This window comes from Juglans microcarpa x Juglans regia, chromosome 8D (assembly GCF_004785595.1).
Source record: "Juglans microcarpa x Juglans regia isolate MS1-56 chromosome 8D, Jm3101_v1.0, whole genome shotgun sequence".
Lineage (NCBI taxonomy): Eukaryota > Viridiplantae > Streptophyta > Magnoliopsida > Fagales > Juglandaceae > Juglans > Juglans microcarpa x Juglans regia.
In genome coordinates, this window is record NC_054608.1 from 7959567 (window position 1) to 7977732 (window position 18166).

An 18166-nucleotide genomic window follows, 5' to 3' on the forward strand; every position below is an offset into this window, starting at 1 on the left:
TCCTCACCCAACCCACCGCCATCGCGCCGCCGCGCGCAACACCGCCCCTCCCATCAGCTTCCCCACCAGCCGGAGACCACCTCCCTCCGTTTCCAGCTCCTTCATCACCGCCAATAGCCCTCACGCCCAACACTAAGTCGCGACACCTCTTGTGCTCGCGCGCCACCTCCGGTCACCATTTCTTCATCATTTCATCATCGACCTCATAGGAACCCAATGGACCCAACCCCAGCTCTGATCTGCCACCGATAAAGCCTATCTATCTCCATTTCCGATTTGGACATCTTTGGCCTAAAACCACCCTTTGTGCCGCCACCCACGGCCAACCACCACCACCATTGGCTTCAACGATCTCTCCAGGCCCTACCCTATCAATTTTGGGTCTTGATTTGTCTTCGTTTAAAAGTGGGTTTTTGAGACCCACGGCCACAGTGCATTTTGCACTGTTCTGCAGCTATGTTGCCACTTCTTGCAGCTCTGTGATCCTTCAGAAATTATTATATAGCACTGTAAGTATTTTCCTAAAGAACTTTCATGATTTAAATGTATTTTTGCACTAACTCATTTTATCTGTGAACTGGTTGGTTATGCCGGACTAAGTCCGAGGAGTTCGGGGGTCGGATGGATTGTGGACGGAGTTGTTGTGTGTTTGGTTTGCATTGTCGGTTATTGTTATGGCGTTGTTCATGTACATGGCATAATGCAAGCATGATCATGTTTGTAAACGAAACTGGGTTTTCGTGCACATACATTCATGTTCATGTGTTTATTGAAAACTGGATTTTCATGTGTTTGTTTGAAAATTGGATTTTCATGTGAAATGATTTTGAGTGTGTTTGAAACGACTGGATTGACTGGTTTGAGAAAAAGGAAAAGAGACTGTATGGATGGTGGTAAGCAGGGATGGTGGTTGTGTCCCGCCTGTGATTCCTGCTTACGGTGCACGCGGTAGATGTGGCACCCCCAATCCCCCTTACATAAATACACAGGGATCGAGACGCCAGGATGGTGACAACACGATCACACATCCCAACGAAGTGCCAGTGTGTGTACATGCAACAGTGTACAAATAAAATAACGCAGCGGATAGTCAACTAAGTACCAGAATTTATTTACAATCAAACATCAGTAAAAATTTAAATAGCAGTTATACAGTCATCCATAAAAATATAATACAATAGTTTTCAAATAAACAAACGAGTGATCCTAGATCACTCCTCAGGCAGAGCCATCTCCTCAGGCTCGCCCTCCTCCTCCTCATCTGCATCAAAATCTGCGTTACCACAAAATGGTATCGCAGGTAAGTATAACCCAAATAATCCTCAAGAATAAAATGCATTTAATGCAACCAACATGCATGCATATGATGAAATATGCATTTTCCCTCAAAACATCATTTTTCCCGAAAATGATAATTTTCCAACATATGCCAAAATCCCATTGGCCTAAAAATAATCCATAAAACATTTTCCCAGAAAATGATTTACATAAAATCCAGCGCACACTATTTTCCCAGAAAATACCCAATTAATCCGTTATTACCCTATGCACCATGGCCTCCCCTAGGGACCATCCGCACGTCCTGGCTTCGTAGCGGTGCTCAGTTCCGCGCCCGGTGCGTACATGGCCAAGCACCCACATTACGCAATGAGTAATGCCCAGTTCCGCGCCCAGCGCATACGTGGCCAGACATCCTCTAGTCCCCGCCAGCAGAAGGACCACGGAGTCGGCACGAATCTCTCGTCCGATCCCATTGTCGCCTGGCGACAATCCAGGGGACGTTACTCAGTTTATTCCGCTCCCGAGTAACCAGAGGAGCTCCACCGAGATAATGCCCCATCTCGGCTTGGGGTCATGATACACACGCACCCAAATTTCATACTCACATGAAAATCCAGTTTTCATAAACACATGAACATGAATGCAATACACGAAAACCCAATTTTTCTCTACAAACATGATCATGCGTGCCAAATGCAATGTACATGAACCAACACAATATCCAAACCAACAATTACCAATCCAATCAAACAACTCCAATCACCAATCCATCCGACCCTGTACTCCTCGGACTCAGTCCGACAAAACCAACCAACAGTTCAAATACAGTGAATGCGTTAGTGCAAAAATACATTAAATTCACAAGAATTCTTTGGAAAATACTTACAGCGCTATATAGCAATTTCCGAAGGATCACGAAGCTGAAAAAGGTGACGTCTTAGCAACACTACAGTGTAAAATACACTGTGGTCGTGGGTCACAATATCTAACTTTTCAACGGGTGCAAACGAAGACTCAAGATTGATAGGGTAGGGCCTAAGGAGGTCGGTGAAGCTAGTAGTAGTGAAGGTTGGCCGTAAGTGGCGGCGCAATGGGCGGTAGAAGACCAAAATACCCAAATCAGAAATGTAGATGGTGGAGCTTCACCGGTGGCGGATCGGAGCTGGGGTTGGGTCCAATGGGTTGCCAAGAGGTCGAGGATGAAGTGATAGGAAGATGGTGGCCGGAGGTGGCGCGACGGAGGCGCAGTGGTGCATGGAACGCTGCGGCTTCAATGGGTTCGTGGTGGTTAACGGCGGCGATGGAGGAGCTGGAAATGGAGGGGGGTGATCGCCGGCAGCAGGGGGAGCGGAGGAGCCGGGCGGTGTCGACCACCGCCGGCGCATGGTGGCAGGCTGGGGGAGAGACGAATGCACGGCGAGAGAGAGAGAGAGAGAGAGAGTATCGCGCGCGGGAGATGGCCAGGAGTGGAAGAAAAAAAAGAAAAAGAAAAGAAAGAAAAAGGAAAAAAGAAAAAGGAGAAAAGAAAAAAAAAAAAAAAAAAATCTAGGGAAGAAATGAGGTTCAATCCTCATAACTTGGGTCACAAAAATGATCCAATGGAAACGATTTCAAAATCACAAGTTAAATAAAATAATTTAAACGTAATGGTAAAGTGAAATTAAAATAATTAAATCTCACAGTAATTAATTAAATATGAAAAGAAATTTAAATGTATAACAATAAATAAATATTAAGAAAGCACATAAAAATAATTTTCACCAAATTAAAATCATAAAAATAAACTCACTAAAAATCCAACCAATTTTAAAATAAGAGAATAAATTTTGAATCCATAAAAATAATTCCTTCAGTAAAAATACACTAAAATACGGGGTGTTACATTCTCCCCCCCTTAAATAAAATTTCATCCTCGAAATTGGCAAGGTCAACATTAAGACTAAGACAGGAATAAGATTCAACTAAGAGCAGACTTAAGAACATACCGCCAAAATAGTCCGGTAAAACCACTCTATAAGCAACCAGCAAAACCTTCCCTACGATCTGAAAAAAGGCCAACATATCTTGGGCTAAGTTTTACTTTCTTATCAAAGCGCTTAACGCCTTCCATAGGAGAGACTTTAAGATAAACCCAATCACCTACATCAAAGGATAAGTCTCTTCTTCTTGTATCTGAGTAACTCTTCTGGCGACTTTGCGCTTCTGCCATTTTAGTCCTTATAAACTGAACTTGATCCTTCATTTCTTGAAGTATCTCAGGGCCCAAACAATTTGTTCTCGCCAACTTCATCCCAACATAAAGGCGATCTACACTTCCTTCCATACAAAGCTTCATACGGAGCCATCTGAATGGAGGAATGAAAACTGTTATTATAAGAGAACTCAATAAGCGGTAAGTGATTCTCCCAACTTCCTTGGAATTCCTATGACACAAGACCGCAACATAACCTCAAGAGCTTGAATAGTATGCTCTGATTAATCGTCTGTTTGTGGGTGATACGTAGTACTAAACTTCAACTTAGTGCCTAAAACGTAGTGCCTAAAACTGCCTGCAAGCTCTTCCAAAAACGGGATGTGAACCGCGGATCCCGATCCGACACGATATTCTTGGGTACTCCATGCAAACGCACTATCTCCTTGACATATAATCGAGTCAACTTACCCAAAGAGTCAGTATTAATAATGAGCACTCTTGATCAACCAATCAACAATCGCCCAAATTGAGTTCTTCCCACTAGGAGTCCTCGGCAAAACCACAACAAAATTCATAGAAATATTATCCCACTTCCACTCAGGAATAGGGAGAGGTTGAGGTCTACCTTGATGCTCAACCTTAACTAGACGGCACGTGGCACATTCCTCAATGAACATGGCATTATCCAACATACTCATATTAGTCTCCCAGTGGCACATCACAACCAGTATTCCCAGGGTGACTATACTATCCAAAATCTCATTTCCTCGAGAACCTTAATACCACATCCAAAAATTTCCGATGATCAAAAGCCCTTACAATAATATGTGCCAACTGCAATCAACTCCTATGCTCCAACTTCTAAACCTTCATTGAATTCTACTATTGGAAACCTAATAGCCACTTCCAATGTTAACCATCAGTAACAGATTTTGCACAACCAAATGATTAATCTCCAATTACAAGTATCTTCTCAAATTTCAAGTCACCATTAATTCTTCAAATCAGCACAATTTGAACTTCTGACTACAACAAAAATACCACGCTTCTGCTGCGCACTCTAATATTCGCCACATGCATAAAACTTACGTCCTCATGAAACTAACACCATTGAGTACAAGGTGGCTCCATTCCTACTAACCAAAACTCTTATCACAATTTGGTAGAAAAAATACCCTCTCTCCCAAAACCACGAGTTATAACTCAAATTCCTCAATTAACTCCAGCTGTCTTGATCAAAATCAAATTCCATAAAATACATCCCTGATCAAAGACAGAAACCCAATATCAAACAACTTCAGCATCCCAAATTGAAAATAAGCAACCTCAACCCAAAATACACTCATCTCCTCTAAGATAAGAAACATACTTTAAAAGACTCAATTCCAATCCGACCAACTAATAAGAGCGCCTATAAACTCCTACCTAACAACCTAAACCCAAAAGCTAATCACATACATTCTAAACAACATCTAATCTAACGGTGATTAACTCATTACGAACCATTATTGACTTCACCAAAACATTAACAAAACCTCCTTGGTAACTCGCCCAGCTACTTCTACTCCTATAAGCTAGTATTAACACAACTAGTTCCTTCAATAGCACATCACTATTAAACCTCAGGGCAAACCATACTGATCAAATCTTCAATCTACCAAAAGCCATTGCAAAGCACCCAAGGATCCTAATGCTTTATTACCCCACATACTTGATCATATTATCCACTGTTGATGCCTAAGCTTCAACTTTGAAGATCTTTTCATACACCATACATGACATCCCATCAATCTCTCTTCAAGTTAAATAACAATGTCCTTCATTCAACCAACTAGATGCTCAAACTCCAAAAGAAAGTATAGCCTCAAAAATTTAAATTCCTAGGTGACCTCAAGTCACAATTAATTCCTGAAGATAATCACAATAACTATTCCCAACCATGATTTCATTGAGTAACCCACTCGACTACACACTTCGATCAACTCACCAAAAACTCCAAGCCAATGTCTCTTAAATTACTACTATTGTGTCGACTCCTCTTCTACACCTACCAAAACCACTTCTTTCAAACCAAAATGAGACTAGGACCTGAACTCTCCGAAATATCCATAAACACTCACCACTACCATGCATCGATCACATGCACCCTTAGCCAAAACCAAAAATGCTCCAAATGTGCAAGTGATCATCATTACCATTCCATCACTAAACCTATATCCTCGAAATCAACAAGAATCATTTCTTAAATCCTCACCATCTATTATCCTTAAAATTGATATAAATTAAATCCTCAACCTGACACTGTAACCTCAAGCTAAAAACAATTATTAACCGAACTAGATCAACATCTTCCATCTCCAAAGAAATTCTCCCTAAAAAATTCTCATATCAGTAACTTAACTCAGATCAATCCTATTTTAATTCAGCCATTCAACTCTGCAATTCTAAAACCTTAACCCAGATATAAATCATTTCCTGAAATCCTCAAGATCGATGAACTTAAATCTAAAACATTCGCCTTATAAAACTTGTAAATTCTAAAACCCCAAATGTTATCAAATTGCTTATCGAGGTCGGCAAGATCAAAAACTTTTAATCTAAGTAATCCCTTAATTGCTTGTTGAACCTACCAGCTTAAATCCCATTAACTTATTTCCTAAAAACTATGGGGCCACAAACCTTAGATGAACTTCTCATAAATCTAACATTGACATTCGTTGAACTTACAACCTCCTACCCATAGACTCACTACATAAATTCTACAGAACCTAAAACCCCAATTATTCTAAGCAATTAAAAACTATTCCCCTCCCTAGCAGCAACTTGAGTACCTAATCCAAAGAGTTCACCCAGACCCTGATATTCGAGCCTTGATATTAAAACAACCAATCACCAAGAGTTCAGACCTACTACACCAATGTTTAAGTCTAACAATGGCATTCTCAGTCGTACCATCTTCCTGTCATAACATAACCCTTAACCCGCCTTTCAATTTCGAACAAAACAAAAAAAAAACAAAATTCCATAAATAAAATAACATACGACAAAATGCATAAAACCAATAAAGTAGTTCACAATAAAATAAATAAAACAATAAAATAATCCGCCATAAAATAAAACAATTAAATTAAAATGACATACAATAAAATAAATAAACAACAAAATTATTATACAATAAAATAAATAAAGCCAATAAAACCATACTCAACCAAAGGTAAACACTAATTAAAGCAATAAAATAAAATAAATCAAATAACATCAATTAACATAAAATAAAATAGCAATAAACTCATAATATAAAATAAATAACTTAACTTACACCACTTAAACAAAAATTTTATTATTTTAAAATAATAATAAAAATAATTTTCTGGTACTATCCTAAGGGACATGTGGTTTTACCCAGAGCCGAACTGCTCTGATACTACCTGAGGCGCCCCCAATCCCCCTTACATAAATACACAGGGATCGAGACGCCAGGATGGTGACAACACGGTCACAAATCCCAACGAAGTGCCAGTGTGTGTACATGCAACAGTATACAAATAAAATAACGCAGCGGATAGTCAACTAAGTACCAGAATTTATTTACAATCAAACATCAGTAAAAATTTAAATAGCAGTTATACAGTCATCCATAAAAATATAATACAATAGTTTTCAAATAAACAAACGAATGATCCCAGATCACTCCTCAGGCAGAGCCGTCTCCTCAGGCTCGCCCTCCTCCTCCTCATCTGCATCAAAATCTGCGTTACCACAAAATAGTATCGCAGGTAAGTATAACCCAAATAATCCTCAAGAATAAAATGCATTTAATGCAACCAACATGCATGCATATGATGAAATATGCATTTTCCCTCAAAACATCATTTTTTCCAAAAATGATAATTTTCCAACACATGCCAAAATCCCATTTGGCCCAAAAATAATCCGTAAAACATTTTCCCAGAAAATGATTTACACAAAATCCAGCGCACACTATTTTCCCAGAAAATAGCCAATTAATCCGTTATTACTCTATGCACCATGGCCTCCCCTAGGGACCATCCGCATGTCCTGGCTTCGTAGCGGTGCTCAGTTCCGCGCCCGGCGCGTACATGGCCAAGCACCCACACTACGCAATGAGCGATGCCCAGTTCCGCGCCCAGCGCGTACGTGGCCAGACATCCTCTAGTCCCCGCCAGCAGAAGGACCACGGAGTCGGCACGAATCTCTCGTCCGATCCCATTGTCGCCTGGTGATAATCCAGGGGACGTTACTTAGTTTATTCTGCTCCCGAGTAACCAGAGGAGCTCCACCGAGATAATGCCCCATCTCGGCTTGGGGTCGTGATACACACGCACCCAAATTTCATACTCACATGAAAACCCAGTTTTTATAAACACATGAATATGAATGCAATACACGAAAACTCAATTTTCCTTTACAAACATGATCATGCGTGCCAAATGCAATGTACATGAACCAACACAATATCCAAACCAACAATTACCAATCCAATCAAATCCAATCAAACAACTCCAATCACCAATCCATCCGACCCCCGTACTCCTCGGACTCAGTCCGACAAAACCAACCAACAGTTCAAATATAGTGAATGCGTTAGTGCAAAAATACATTAAATTCACAAGAATTCTTTGGAAAATACTTACAGCGCTATATAGCAATTTCCGAAGGATCACGAAGCTGAAAAAGGTGACGTCTGAGCAACACCACAGTGTAAAATACACTGTGGCCGTGGGTCACAATATCCAACTTTTCAACGGGTGCAAACGAAGACTCAAGATTGATAGGGTAGGGCCTAAGGAGGTCGATGAAGCTAGTGGTAGTGAAGGTTGGCCGTGGGTGGCGGCGCAATGGGCGGTAGAAGACCAAAATACCCAAATCGGAAATGTAGATGGTGGAGCTTCACCGGTGGCGGATAGGAGGTGGGGTTGGGTCCAATAGGTTGCCAAGAGGTCGAGGATGAAGTGGTAGGAAGATGGTGGCCGGAGGTGGCACGACGGCGGCGCAGTGGTGTATGGAACGCCACAGCTTCAATGGGTTCGTGGTGGTTAACGGCAGCGATGGAGGAGCTGGAAATGGAGGGGGGTGATCGCCGGCGGCAGGGGGAGCGGAGGAGCCAGGCGGTGTCGACCACCGCCGGCGCATGGCGGCGGGCTGGGGGAGAGACGAATGCACGGCGAGAGAGAGAGAGAGAGAGAGAGTATCGCGCGCGGGAGATGGCCAGGAGTGGAAGAAAAAAAAGAAAAAGAAAAGAAAGAAAAAGGAAAAAAGAAAAAGGAGAAAAGAAAAAAGAAAAAAATTGTAGGGAAGAAATGAGGTCCAATCCTCATAACTTGGGTCACAAAAATGATCCAATGGAAACGATTTCAAAATCACAAGTTAAATAAAATAATTTAAACATAATGGTAAAGTAAAATTAAAATAATTAAATCTCACAGTAATTAATTAAATATGAAAAGAAATTTAAATGCATAACAATAAATAAATATTAAGAAAGCACATAAAAATAATTTTCACCAAATTAAAATCATAAAAATAAACTCACTAAAAATCCAACCAATTTTAAAATAAGAGAATAAATTTTGAATTCATAAAAATAATTCATTCAGTAAAAATACACTAAAATACGGGGTGTTACAGTAGAGATGGTGGTATAGTCCCGCCTGTAATTCCCTCCTACAGTGCTCTGATAAGTATTCATTGTGTGTGATAAATATTCATTGTGTGGAAATGAACTATAGGGATGGTGGTAAGCAGCAATGGTGGTAGAGTCTCGCCTGTGATTCCTGTCTACGGTGCACGCGGTAGGGATGGTGGTAAGCAAGGATGGTGGTTGTGTCCCGCCTGTGATTCCCGCCTACGGTGCAAGCGGTAGGGATGGTGGTAAGCAGGGACGGTGGTAGAGTCCCGCCTACGATTCCCGCCTGTAGTGTCCGATAAATGGTTTGTTTTGTGTGAATCATTTTCTGGGAAAATGACGGACTATATTTTTGGGCCAAAATGGGATTTTGGCGTATGTTGGAAATAATCATTTTTCTGGAAAAAATGGTATTTTATGGCTAAGTGTATTTTTTCATATGAATGCATGTTGGTTGCATTAATATGTTTTTATCCTGAGAGTTGTTTGGTTTATACTTACCTGTGGTACCATTTTATGGTATCGCAGTTTTTGATGTAGATGTGGATGAAGAGCCTTAAGCTTGATTTCGTTGGCGGAGTGATCTGGGATTATTCCTGTTTATCGAGATTCGATTTATCAATTATTTATGTATTTGTTTTGTAATATATTTTGGGATGACTATATAACTTTTAAAGATGATTTATTTTGAATATTTGTATTTAAAATTCTGGTACTTAGTTGACTTGCTTAATTTATCCGCTGCGTTGTTATTTGTACACTGTTGCATGTACACACACTTGACACTATCGTTGGGATGCATGACCGTGTTGTGATCATCCTGATGTCACGATTCTCATATTTTTTTATACGTGAGAGTCGGAACGTCACATTATCGGTCCAAACTATCAGCACCTTCTCCTGGTACCGGTAGCAAGACTCTATTAGATAACCACCCAGAGTAAAGTACAAGCATGAAATTAGTAGATCCTCAATACAAAGATCAACAAAAAATGATTTTTTTTTTTTTTGTTAACGTAGGATGTCCAAAATAAAATCTTGACTAATTTTGGATTGACATAATATAATTGTCCATATAAATATTATAGTCTTAAGATTTTTTTACTATGAGCAGGAAGCTAAATACAAGTTATAAGTAACAATAATAATAATAATAATAATAACAATAATAATAAGAACACAAGACATGAATGTTGCAGCACAGAGCAAAAATGACTAGGAGTAGTAAATTTTTTGTTGTCAGAGAAAGTTTGGAGAGCCGAGATCCAACAAAGTTCGCCTAAATTTGGCTAATCAATTTACTTTTATAAATTTAACTAGTTATTTTTTAACAATATCAAATAATAGACTCTCCAAATCTATCATTATTTTATTCAAATATTGATTTTGATATTTTTATTTATTTTAATTCTAATTATAATTTGAATATTTATTTGTTACTAAAAAATTACATATTAATTTTCTAACATTCATATTATTCCTAATGGATATAAGTTTCTAATGGTATTTTTTTTACAACGGTCATATTTTTTCAATTGATATATTTTTTTAATGGTCATATTTTTCCAACGGTCATATATTCACAATAGATATATTTTTTCTGTAATATTTTTGCCAATAGCTTTATTTTTAACGACTATATTTCTCCTACCAATATATTTTTTTAACGATTATATTTCTTGAAGCACATCAATTGAAGTTGGTGTTCCTTCATCTTTCTCTTCTTGCGTGGGAGTAAGATGAATTTTTCTTTATCTTTTCTTCTTGTGCAGGAAGAACAGCAGGCAACGAAAAGAAAATTTTTTATGGTGAAAATAATATTTGGCTAGCCCTTGATTTGGCCAGTTAATAAATTTTGAGTTGAAATTATTGTTTATTTATTGAGTCAATTATAGTGGATTTTTGTGCAACCTACCTAAACTTTGGTCAAAATTTGACTAAGTTGAGTCCCTATCAGTGCTTTTAAAAAGGAAGAAAAGATAAATTATATTTGTAGTTATAAAGTGTGTAAATGTAAAATAATATTTTTTTTATAAAAATTAAGTAAATATAAGATTTACATAAAAAAAATGTTAATCTTTTAATGATAATTCCGACTCTTTTAAAAAAGATTGTGCACAAATAGCCTCGTTTGTTTTTTGAATTGAGATGAGATAAGTTGAGATGAAAGTTAAAAATTGAATAAAATATTGTTAAAATTTATTTTTTTAATAATATTTTTGTTTTTATTTGAAAAAATTGAATTAAAATTTAAAAAAATTAAATTATTTATTATATTTTATATGAAAAATTAAAAAAATCATAATGAAAAAAATGAGAAGAATTGAAATAACTGTAAAAACGAACGAATCGCCAATCATTGCGCGAAGAAAATTTGTAAATAGAGTTTAGAAATCATATGTTCTCAATTTTGTAAAGAATAAATATAGATAGAAGTTATTATTAAGAGTAATTATTTTACATATATGATATGATATTATTTAGACTATACATCTTTTAAGTCTAAAATAAAAAAATTAAAAATTAAAAATAATCATATAATAAATACAAAATATGCACTGCAATAATAATTTTTTTTTAAGTATTACTCAATTAATTCCTTTTTAGAAAGAGAAAAATTACTCGGAAATTCAACCGCGTACATGGTCCAAGGGGCGTGTAGATCGACCTTACTAGAGTATATTGGCAACACGACAATGAAAGTAGCCTCGGTATTTGCGTTTTCTGTAGCTCCATAAAGTCTGCATGCAGGCTATGGTGGAGGTTAGGTTGGATGAAGCGGTGGAGAATACGACTTCTTTGACTTCTACACCTCGCGCTGACGAACTGCAGGCGTTCATTCATTGAAAAAGAGTGACAGAAAATCCAATAAAAAAACCCCACATGCAATCTTTCTTGCTATGGTGATTAGGGCGGGAGAGTAATCAAGATTCAAAAACCTCCATTAGAGGAGCTTAAACCCTCTTAAATGGAGCTAAGAAAGAAAGAAGAAAAAGTTCAGAATAAAGCCAAAAGGGTACGTATGATCAGAGACGGTTTTTCTGTCACCCAAGGAAGATGCGGACAACAAACGTAGCCCCCGGTTATTCTTCTTCCTTTCCCCTGGCTGATATGTACGAAGCAGCCCCATCTTCGGTCACGGGTGGCGCACCGGTGTCCGAAGAAATGTACGTGTCTACCTTTCTCGACCAGTTCTTGCACCACAGCTCGTTCTCTTCTTCGAAGACCAAGTACGGGCATTTACACCATTTACCGATACTACCACAACCACCGGAGGCGACGTCGGCCTCCGGAGTATTTTTCTCCGGGGAGAATTGTCGGGGGTGCATCCGATCGGCTAACCGGGACGAGTCGGAGTCGGAGAGCCGAGTCCGAGACCGAAACTCGGGTGCCGCTGTTGATTCTTCGTACGGCGTCAATATCTCCAATCCCGGCGGTTATTTCATTGCCGACGCGAAAGTGAGCGATGAAAAGACGTTTTCTTCGGCTGGCGTTGTGGATTCTAATGCGAAGGAAAGGAGAGTTTCGTTTGAGAATTATCTCGGCGAGTTGAGTTGTGATAGCGAGGTATTTTAATTTTCCGACTTCTGTTTGGTTGTTGGGAAAATCTGGAAAAGGAAAAGAAATTGAATTCCTCGAATGGTAAATCAATTATTTTCTCTGGCTTCAAAGAGTTCAAATTTAAATTTTCAGCCAGCAGAGTGCAATGAATTATTTCTGGTTTTAGATAATTAAGACTAAGTATTGAAAGTTTTAATTTTTCTTTCTAATTATGGGAAATTAAGAGTGAGTGGATTCTTGATGTCCAACTTAGAAGGTTGCGGGCGGATCAGAAGTAAAAGCCAAGCCAGTCCCACTTCGTTCTTCATCGAAGAGGAGTAGAGCTGCTGAAGTCCATAATTTATCAGAAAAGGTTGGCCCACAATCTTACATTCTTTTTGTGCGTAGAAATGCGTTAATTTACAATCTTCCATGCGGAACTATGATTTCTGTGTTTGTGTTAATTTCATTGATTGGTCGGCAGAGGAGGAGGAGTAAGATTAATGAGAAAATGAAAGCCTTACAGAACCTAATTCCAAATTCTAATAAGGTACATTAAATCTTCTTCTTCTTCTTCTACCGTTTGAGCTGGACTTTCATAAAGTTGCTTCAGTACTTTTGTTTTCAATTTTTTGTGATAGACTGATAAGGCTTCAATGCTGGATGAAGCGATCGATTATTTGAAGCAGCTTCAGCTTCAGGTACAGGTGAGTTTTCTCTTTCAGTCAATGGTCTTTTGGGTTTATGTCAACTGATAACTTTGGCTTGTTTCCTTTTTGTTGTTTGCAAATGGTTTTTTTTCCCCCCTCTTAAGGTCCCAATTTAAAATGATAAAATGCCTGTTCTTATATTATATGGGGTTAATTTATGAAGAGCATCTAGCTTGCATGCACAACCATTTGGGATGCAAGTAGAAGATTTTTTTGTTCAAGGATAAAAGCATGAGAGTTCCAGCTAGGAACTGTGGAACATGCAAACTAGTTACCATCATTTTCGTGACATCCCGTAGGACTGGATTTTTTTATGCTCTACAAAGCTTGAGATTTGGCAAATTTGGACTATCGTCGGATCAGATTACAATTGTACAAGGCCTTCTCTTGATCTTAATTACCCATCATTTATTGTTTTCTATTGTTACACTACAACAGTTGTGGTTAAGGAATTTCGACAGATTCTAACCAATGCTGGACAAGGCGCTTCAATTTACAAGGTCATGGTGAGGACACCGGAGAATTATAAAGTTATGAGAGGCAATGGTACAGTCATTATGACGTACAGAGGGCATAATGATGGACAAGTTTCATTTGGTGAACTTGTTTGGGCTGAAGAAAATGGAAAACACACCATGAGGAGCCCCATTGTTGTCTCACATATGTTTCATGCAAGAGACTCTAGTTTGTGTTACTCCTAAATTTAAATTTATAGGTACTAAACAAATTGATCAATGTAGGAATCATGAAGAAAAATCTATGAGCTTGTTGAACTCAGATAGGAAAGAGTTTTCCTCTTGAATCTCATGGGATGACTTTCTCGCCATTAGAAACAGGCAGTCCTGTATAACCAGTCAACCACTAACCAATTCTTAAACTACCAGTAAAAGGAAATTCTTGTAGGTACAAAATTTATTTTTTGCATGTACATGACTTGCTCGTACATGAATCTGTATCATGTTTGCACATTTTTCATGCGCCCCTTGCTTTCCCCTTCCAATTATTCAACAGGCAAGAAATATGATCTGTGGATGTGATTTATGCATGAGATGATAATTTTGCATAATGACTGATTAAAGCAAAGAGTCACCCTTATAGCAATGTAGATTTTATGAAGTGTTTTTTTCCCCATGATCATAGTAGTAATATTATTAGAAACAAAAAGGTTGAGGTATAGGGGTGACAATCCCTAACAACATTCCCATACCAGTTTCCACACTTCTACAGAAAGGGGGAAAAGCTGGAAATGAACCAAAAAGGTCTTGTGCAATAATCCCTGGGGCCAAGCCCAGGAGAAAGGCCAAAAAGGTCTTGTGCAATTTTCCTCTTGCTTCTTTTATCCAACATATAGTGCTTCTACTGTGCCAATTGCATAGAATCTTCTTGAAAGTTTTTTACCTGTAAAAAAAATTTCTTTAAAGTTTTTTCAATGTGTTCCAGCTAGCTAAGCACTATATCCAGTGGATTGACAATGTTACCTGGCAAAATTCAAATATATTATTGCTAGTGATCTCAAAATTTTATCATAAATTAATAATAACCGCAAGGCCTGTTTGCAGTTGATTACTCAAAAATTTGTTCACTGTTCAGCTCTTAATGAAAACTATATCCTGCATTAAACCGTGGGCACTTTTTTCTCTCTGTTTTTTTTCTTAGGCCCCGTTTGAATTCAGAGATAAGTTGAGATGGTTTTAGATGAGTTGAATAAAATATTGTTAGAATATTATTTTTAATATTATTATTGTTTTGGGATTTGAAAAAGTTGAATTGTTTATTATATTTTGTATGGGAATTTAAGAAAGTTGTAATAATGAAATGAGTTGAGATGAGTTTCGAATCCAAACGGGTCTTTAGTGTCTGTCTAGATCTTGTTCTCTTGTTGACCTTCCTTTCTCCTGTTTATACTCAACCTTGAATCAAAGTACTTCTTAGTAGTGATGCACAAACTTTTTATAATAGTTCTGTTGTCTGATGATGATTGATGAAGACAAGAAAGGAAAAAGAAAAAGAAAACATGGAGAAAGAAATATGATGATTATTTGGTCAATGTTTTCAGATTTGAATGGCTCACTTTTACAATCTCTGTGATTTCTGTGCAACTACTATGCGTATATTACCTTGTGTTTCTGCGCTCTCTGGGACCAACGCATAAGTTGGGTTACATTTGGGTACTTCAGAGATTGTTATGTTTTTCACAACAATTCAATATACCTCTCTCTTGTGGTTTGTTTTACAGATGCTATCGATGAGAAACGGATTGAGTTTGCACACGATGTGCTTACCAGGAGTACAGCAGCCTGCACAGTTGCCTCGGACGGGAATCAGCTTTGGTGAAGGAAATGGATATCTGAATTCAAGCAGTGGAATGGGAACATTTCCTGGGAATGAAGAAAGCTGGAGGCAACCTGTTTACAATCTTGGCAACCGATGCACCCTCCCCAGTCAGCCATATGTTATATCTTCAGGGACAAACGCCACCACTTTAGAAACCTCATTAGGTTTTGAAGAATCATCCCAGGCACACTGTGAAACACTAAATCTTTCATATTCCAAGGTAACTCTAGCATGAAGAGCTAACTACATTATCAGAGTTTTCAGATTAATTCCTTTGTTTTTTTGTTTTAATGTTAATCATTTTGCAGTCTGAAGGAAATTGATGATGATGGAACACTACAGCTAGAATCAGATACCAGTGAGATTGAAAAGATCTCTGCATCAAACATGTCTTAACCATGAACTGTCCACAAAGAGGTAGGATGTAAGAAATTGCTGCATCCATCTCAAACAACTCCAATTGAATTAATTATGGGAATATACTGTAGGTATCATGGTTTTTGTATCCATGGGCTATAACTGTTTCTGCACTATATTATATTTACTTTGGTTTTGTCATATATATTTGTCTCAATGTAATTCCTCTATACGCCTACAATGGATACGTGTAATAGAATAGAGGTGAATAAAAAAGACATATTGGCTTGAGGTTTGTACATTACAGATATATGTTCTGAATTACTTAATTTATGTTATCTTTGTTTCTTTTCCTCTTTCTTTTCTCATCTCAAATTTCTCTATGCTAGTATGAGACTCGATTTGGAGTGGTGCTTACTAGATCCTTTTAAGACAATATATGGTTTTCCCAATCATAAGGTGTGTTCTATGCTTTACATCTCAAACTATCAAAATTGATATTGTCAAGAATATAATTCAAATAATTAAATTTACTTCTTCACATCTGTTTAAGTTTTTTAGACAAGTGGTAATTTTACATGGTATCAAAACAAAGGTTTTGAATTCAAATCTCGACTCTACACTATCTCGTCTAATTAAATATTCTACGTGTTGGATTTATTCATTGAAGAAGAGTCTAGTCTATATATGAGGAGAATGGTAAGAATATAATATAAATAATTAAATCTATTTATTTCTATCCGTTGAAGAAGGTTGTAAACAACTCAAGGTTGAGCAAGCAGTACTCGTTAAGCTCGGCATGATTTTATTGAAACCAAATTCGAGTTCAACTTGAACTCAAATAAAACTCAAGTTGGGTACTCGGTTCAACTTGTTTATTGGGTATTATATTTTTTAGAAAAAAACAAAGTTTTAAAACATCAAATGCCCATTTTTTTTTTAAGTATATTTTAAAGCCAAGTATCCCCTTTGTCCATTTTCAAACTGAAAAAACCAAAATTAATTATAGAGGTCATTGTAGTTATAAGTGGAGGAGGTTTGAATAGCAAGTTGAGTTGAGATGAAATGAGATTAAAGTTGAAAGTTAAATAAATGTTGTAAAAATATAATTTTTTAATATTATTTTTGTTTTGAAATTTGAAAAAAAAAGTTGAATTATTTATTATATTTTGTTTGAAAGTTTGAGAAATTTGTACTGATTAGATGAGATTAAATAAGATGAGATGAATTAAGAGTTCTTTTAATCCAAACAAGGCCTAAAACTAGGGGGTTTACATAATATACATTACATCACATATATGTACTTCATATACACTTAAACTAACTAAAATTTTCATAATTATTTATCTTAAATATTTTTTATAATAATGAAAGAGATAGACACAATATTTAAATTTCATATTTTTTATCCATGGATAATGTAGGATTTATATGCTCTATTTAGTTCTTAAAAAAAAAAAAAAAATTGGCCTGAGAAATTGTAGGTATCCTTATACATCCTGTCTCGTTTGGATGTTGAGCTGAATTGAGATGAGTTGAGTTCTTTATAAATAATAGTGAGTTGAGATGGTGGAATGAGTTTTGTGAGGCCAATTTAAAATGAATTTAGATGTGTTTGGAAGTTAAAATGAGTTTAGATGTATTTATAGGAAGTTGAAAAAGGTTGTGGGTCCCGCGTGTAAAAATGTATTGAGTTAAAAAATATTATGGATCCCACGTGTAAAGAGATTTTGACTTGAGATGAGTTTAGTGATTTAAAAGTTAGATGTTTAAACGTTAGACTCAGCTTAAGGCTGCGTTTAGATATTAAACTGAGTTGAATTGAGTTAAGTTGAGATAATAAAATATTGTTAAAATATTATTTTTTTAATATTATTATTATTTTAAAATTTAAAAAAATTAAATTGTTTATTATATTTTATATTAAAATTTAAAAAAAATTATAATAATAAATTAAGATGAATTGAAATGATGTTTTAAACGAAAATATCTTAAGTCAGTCCAAATTGGGACATTAAAAGCTGAAAAGTGGAAATCCTAAGTTGTAGGAATCTAAGTTGATGGAACTCAATTTTGTAAAATGAGAGCAATCAGTAATTATAA

The 18166-nt window shown here is 36.9% G+C and overlaps 1 protein-coding gene across 4 annotated transcripts; it reads left to right on the forward strand.

The window, feature by feature from the left end:
- The first annotated feature begins 12059 nt into the window (after positions 1-12059).
- LOC121241822 (transcription factor SPATULA-like) lies at positions 12060-16354 on the forward strand. 4 transcript variants are annotated; one of them, XM_041139667.1, is made up of 6 exons: positions 12060-12689; positions 12937-13035; positions 13147-13212; positions 13304-13369; positions 15609-15926; positions 16022-16354. In XM_041139667.1, the coding sequence occupies exons 1-6, from the start codon at positions 12180-12182 to the stop codon at positions 16100-16102; spliced, it is 1140 nt and encodes a 379-aa protein (XP_040995601.1). In that variant the 5' UTR covers positions 12060-12179; the 3' UTR covers positions 16103-16354. The 4 variants fall into 4 exon arrangements, with proteins under 4 accessions (XP_040995601.1, XP_040995603.1, XP_040995602.1 ...); XM_041139669.1 differs by having other exon boundaries at positions 13304-13363; XM_041139668.1 differs by having other exon boundaries at positions 12940-13035.
- The last annotated feature ends 1812 nt before the right edge of the window (positions 16355-18166 follow it).

Bases quoted from the DNA above. Each gene is read 5' to 3' on its own strand.
- LOC121241822 (XM_041139666.1), top strand. From the start codon at position 12,180: ATGCGGACAACAAACGTAGCCCCCGGTTATTCTTCTTCCTTTCCCCTG. The intron at 12,690-12,939 runs GTATTTTAATTT...CCAACTTAGAAG, and splicing joins AGTTGAGTTGTGATAGCGAG to GTTGCGGGCGGATCAGAAGT. The intron at 15,927-16,021 runs GTAACTCTAGCA...TGCAGTCTGAAG, and splicing joins TAAATCTTTCATATTCCAAG to GAAATTGATGATGATGGAAC.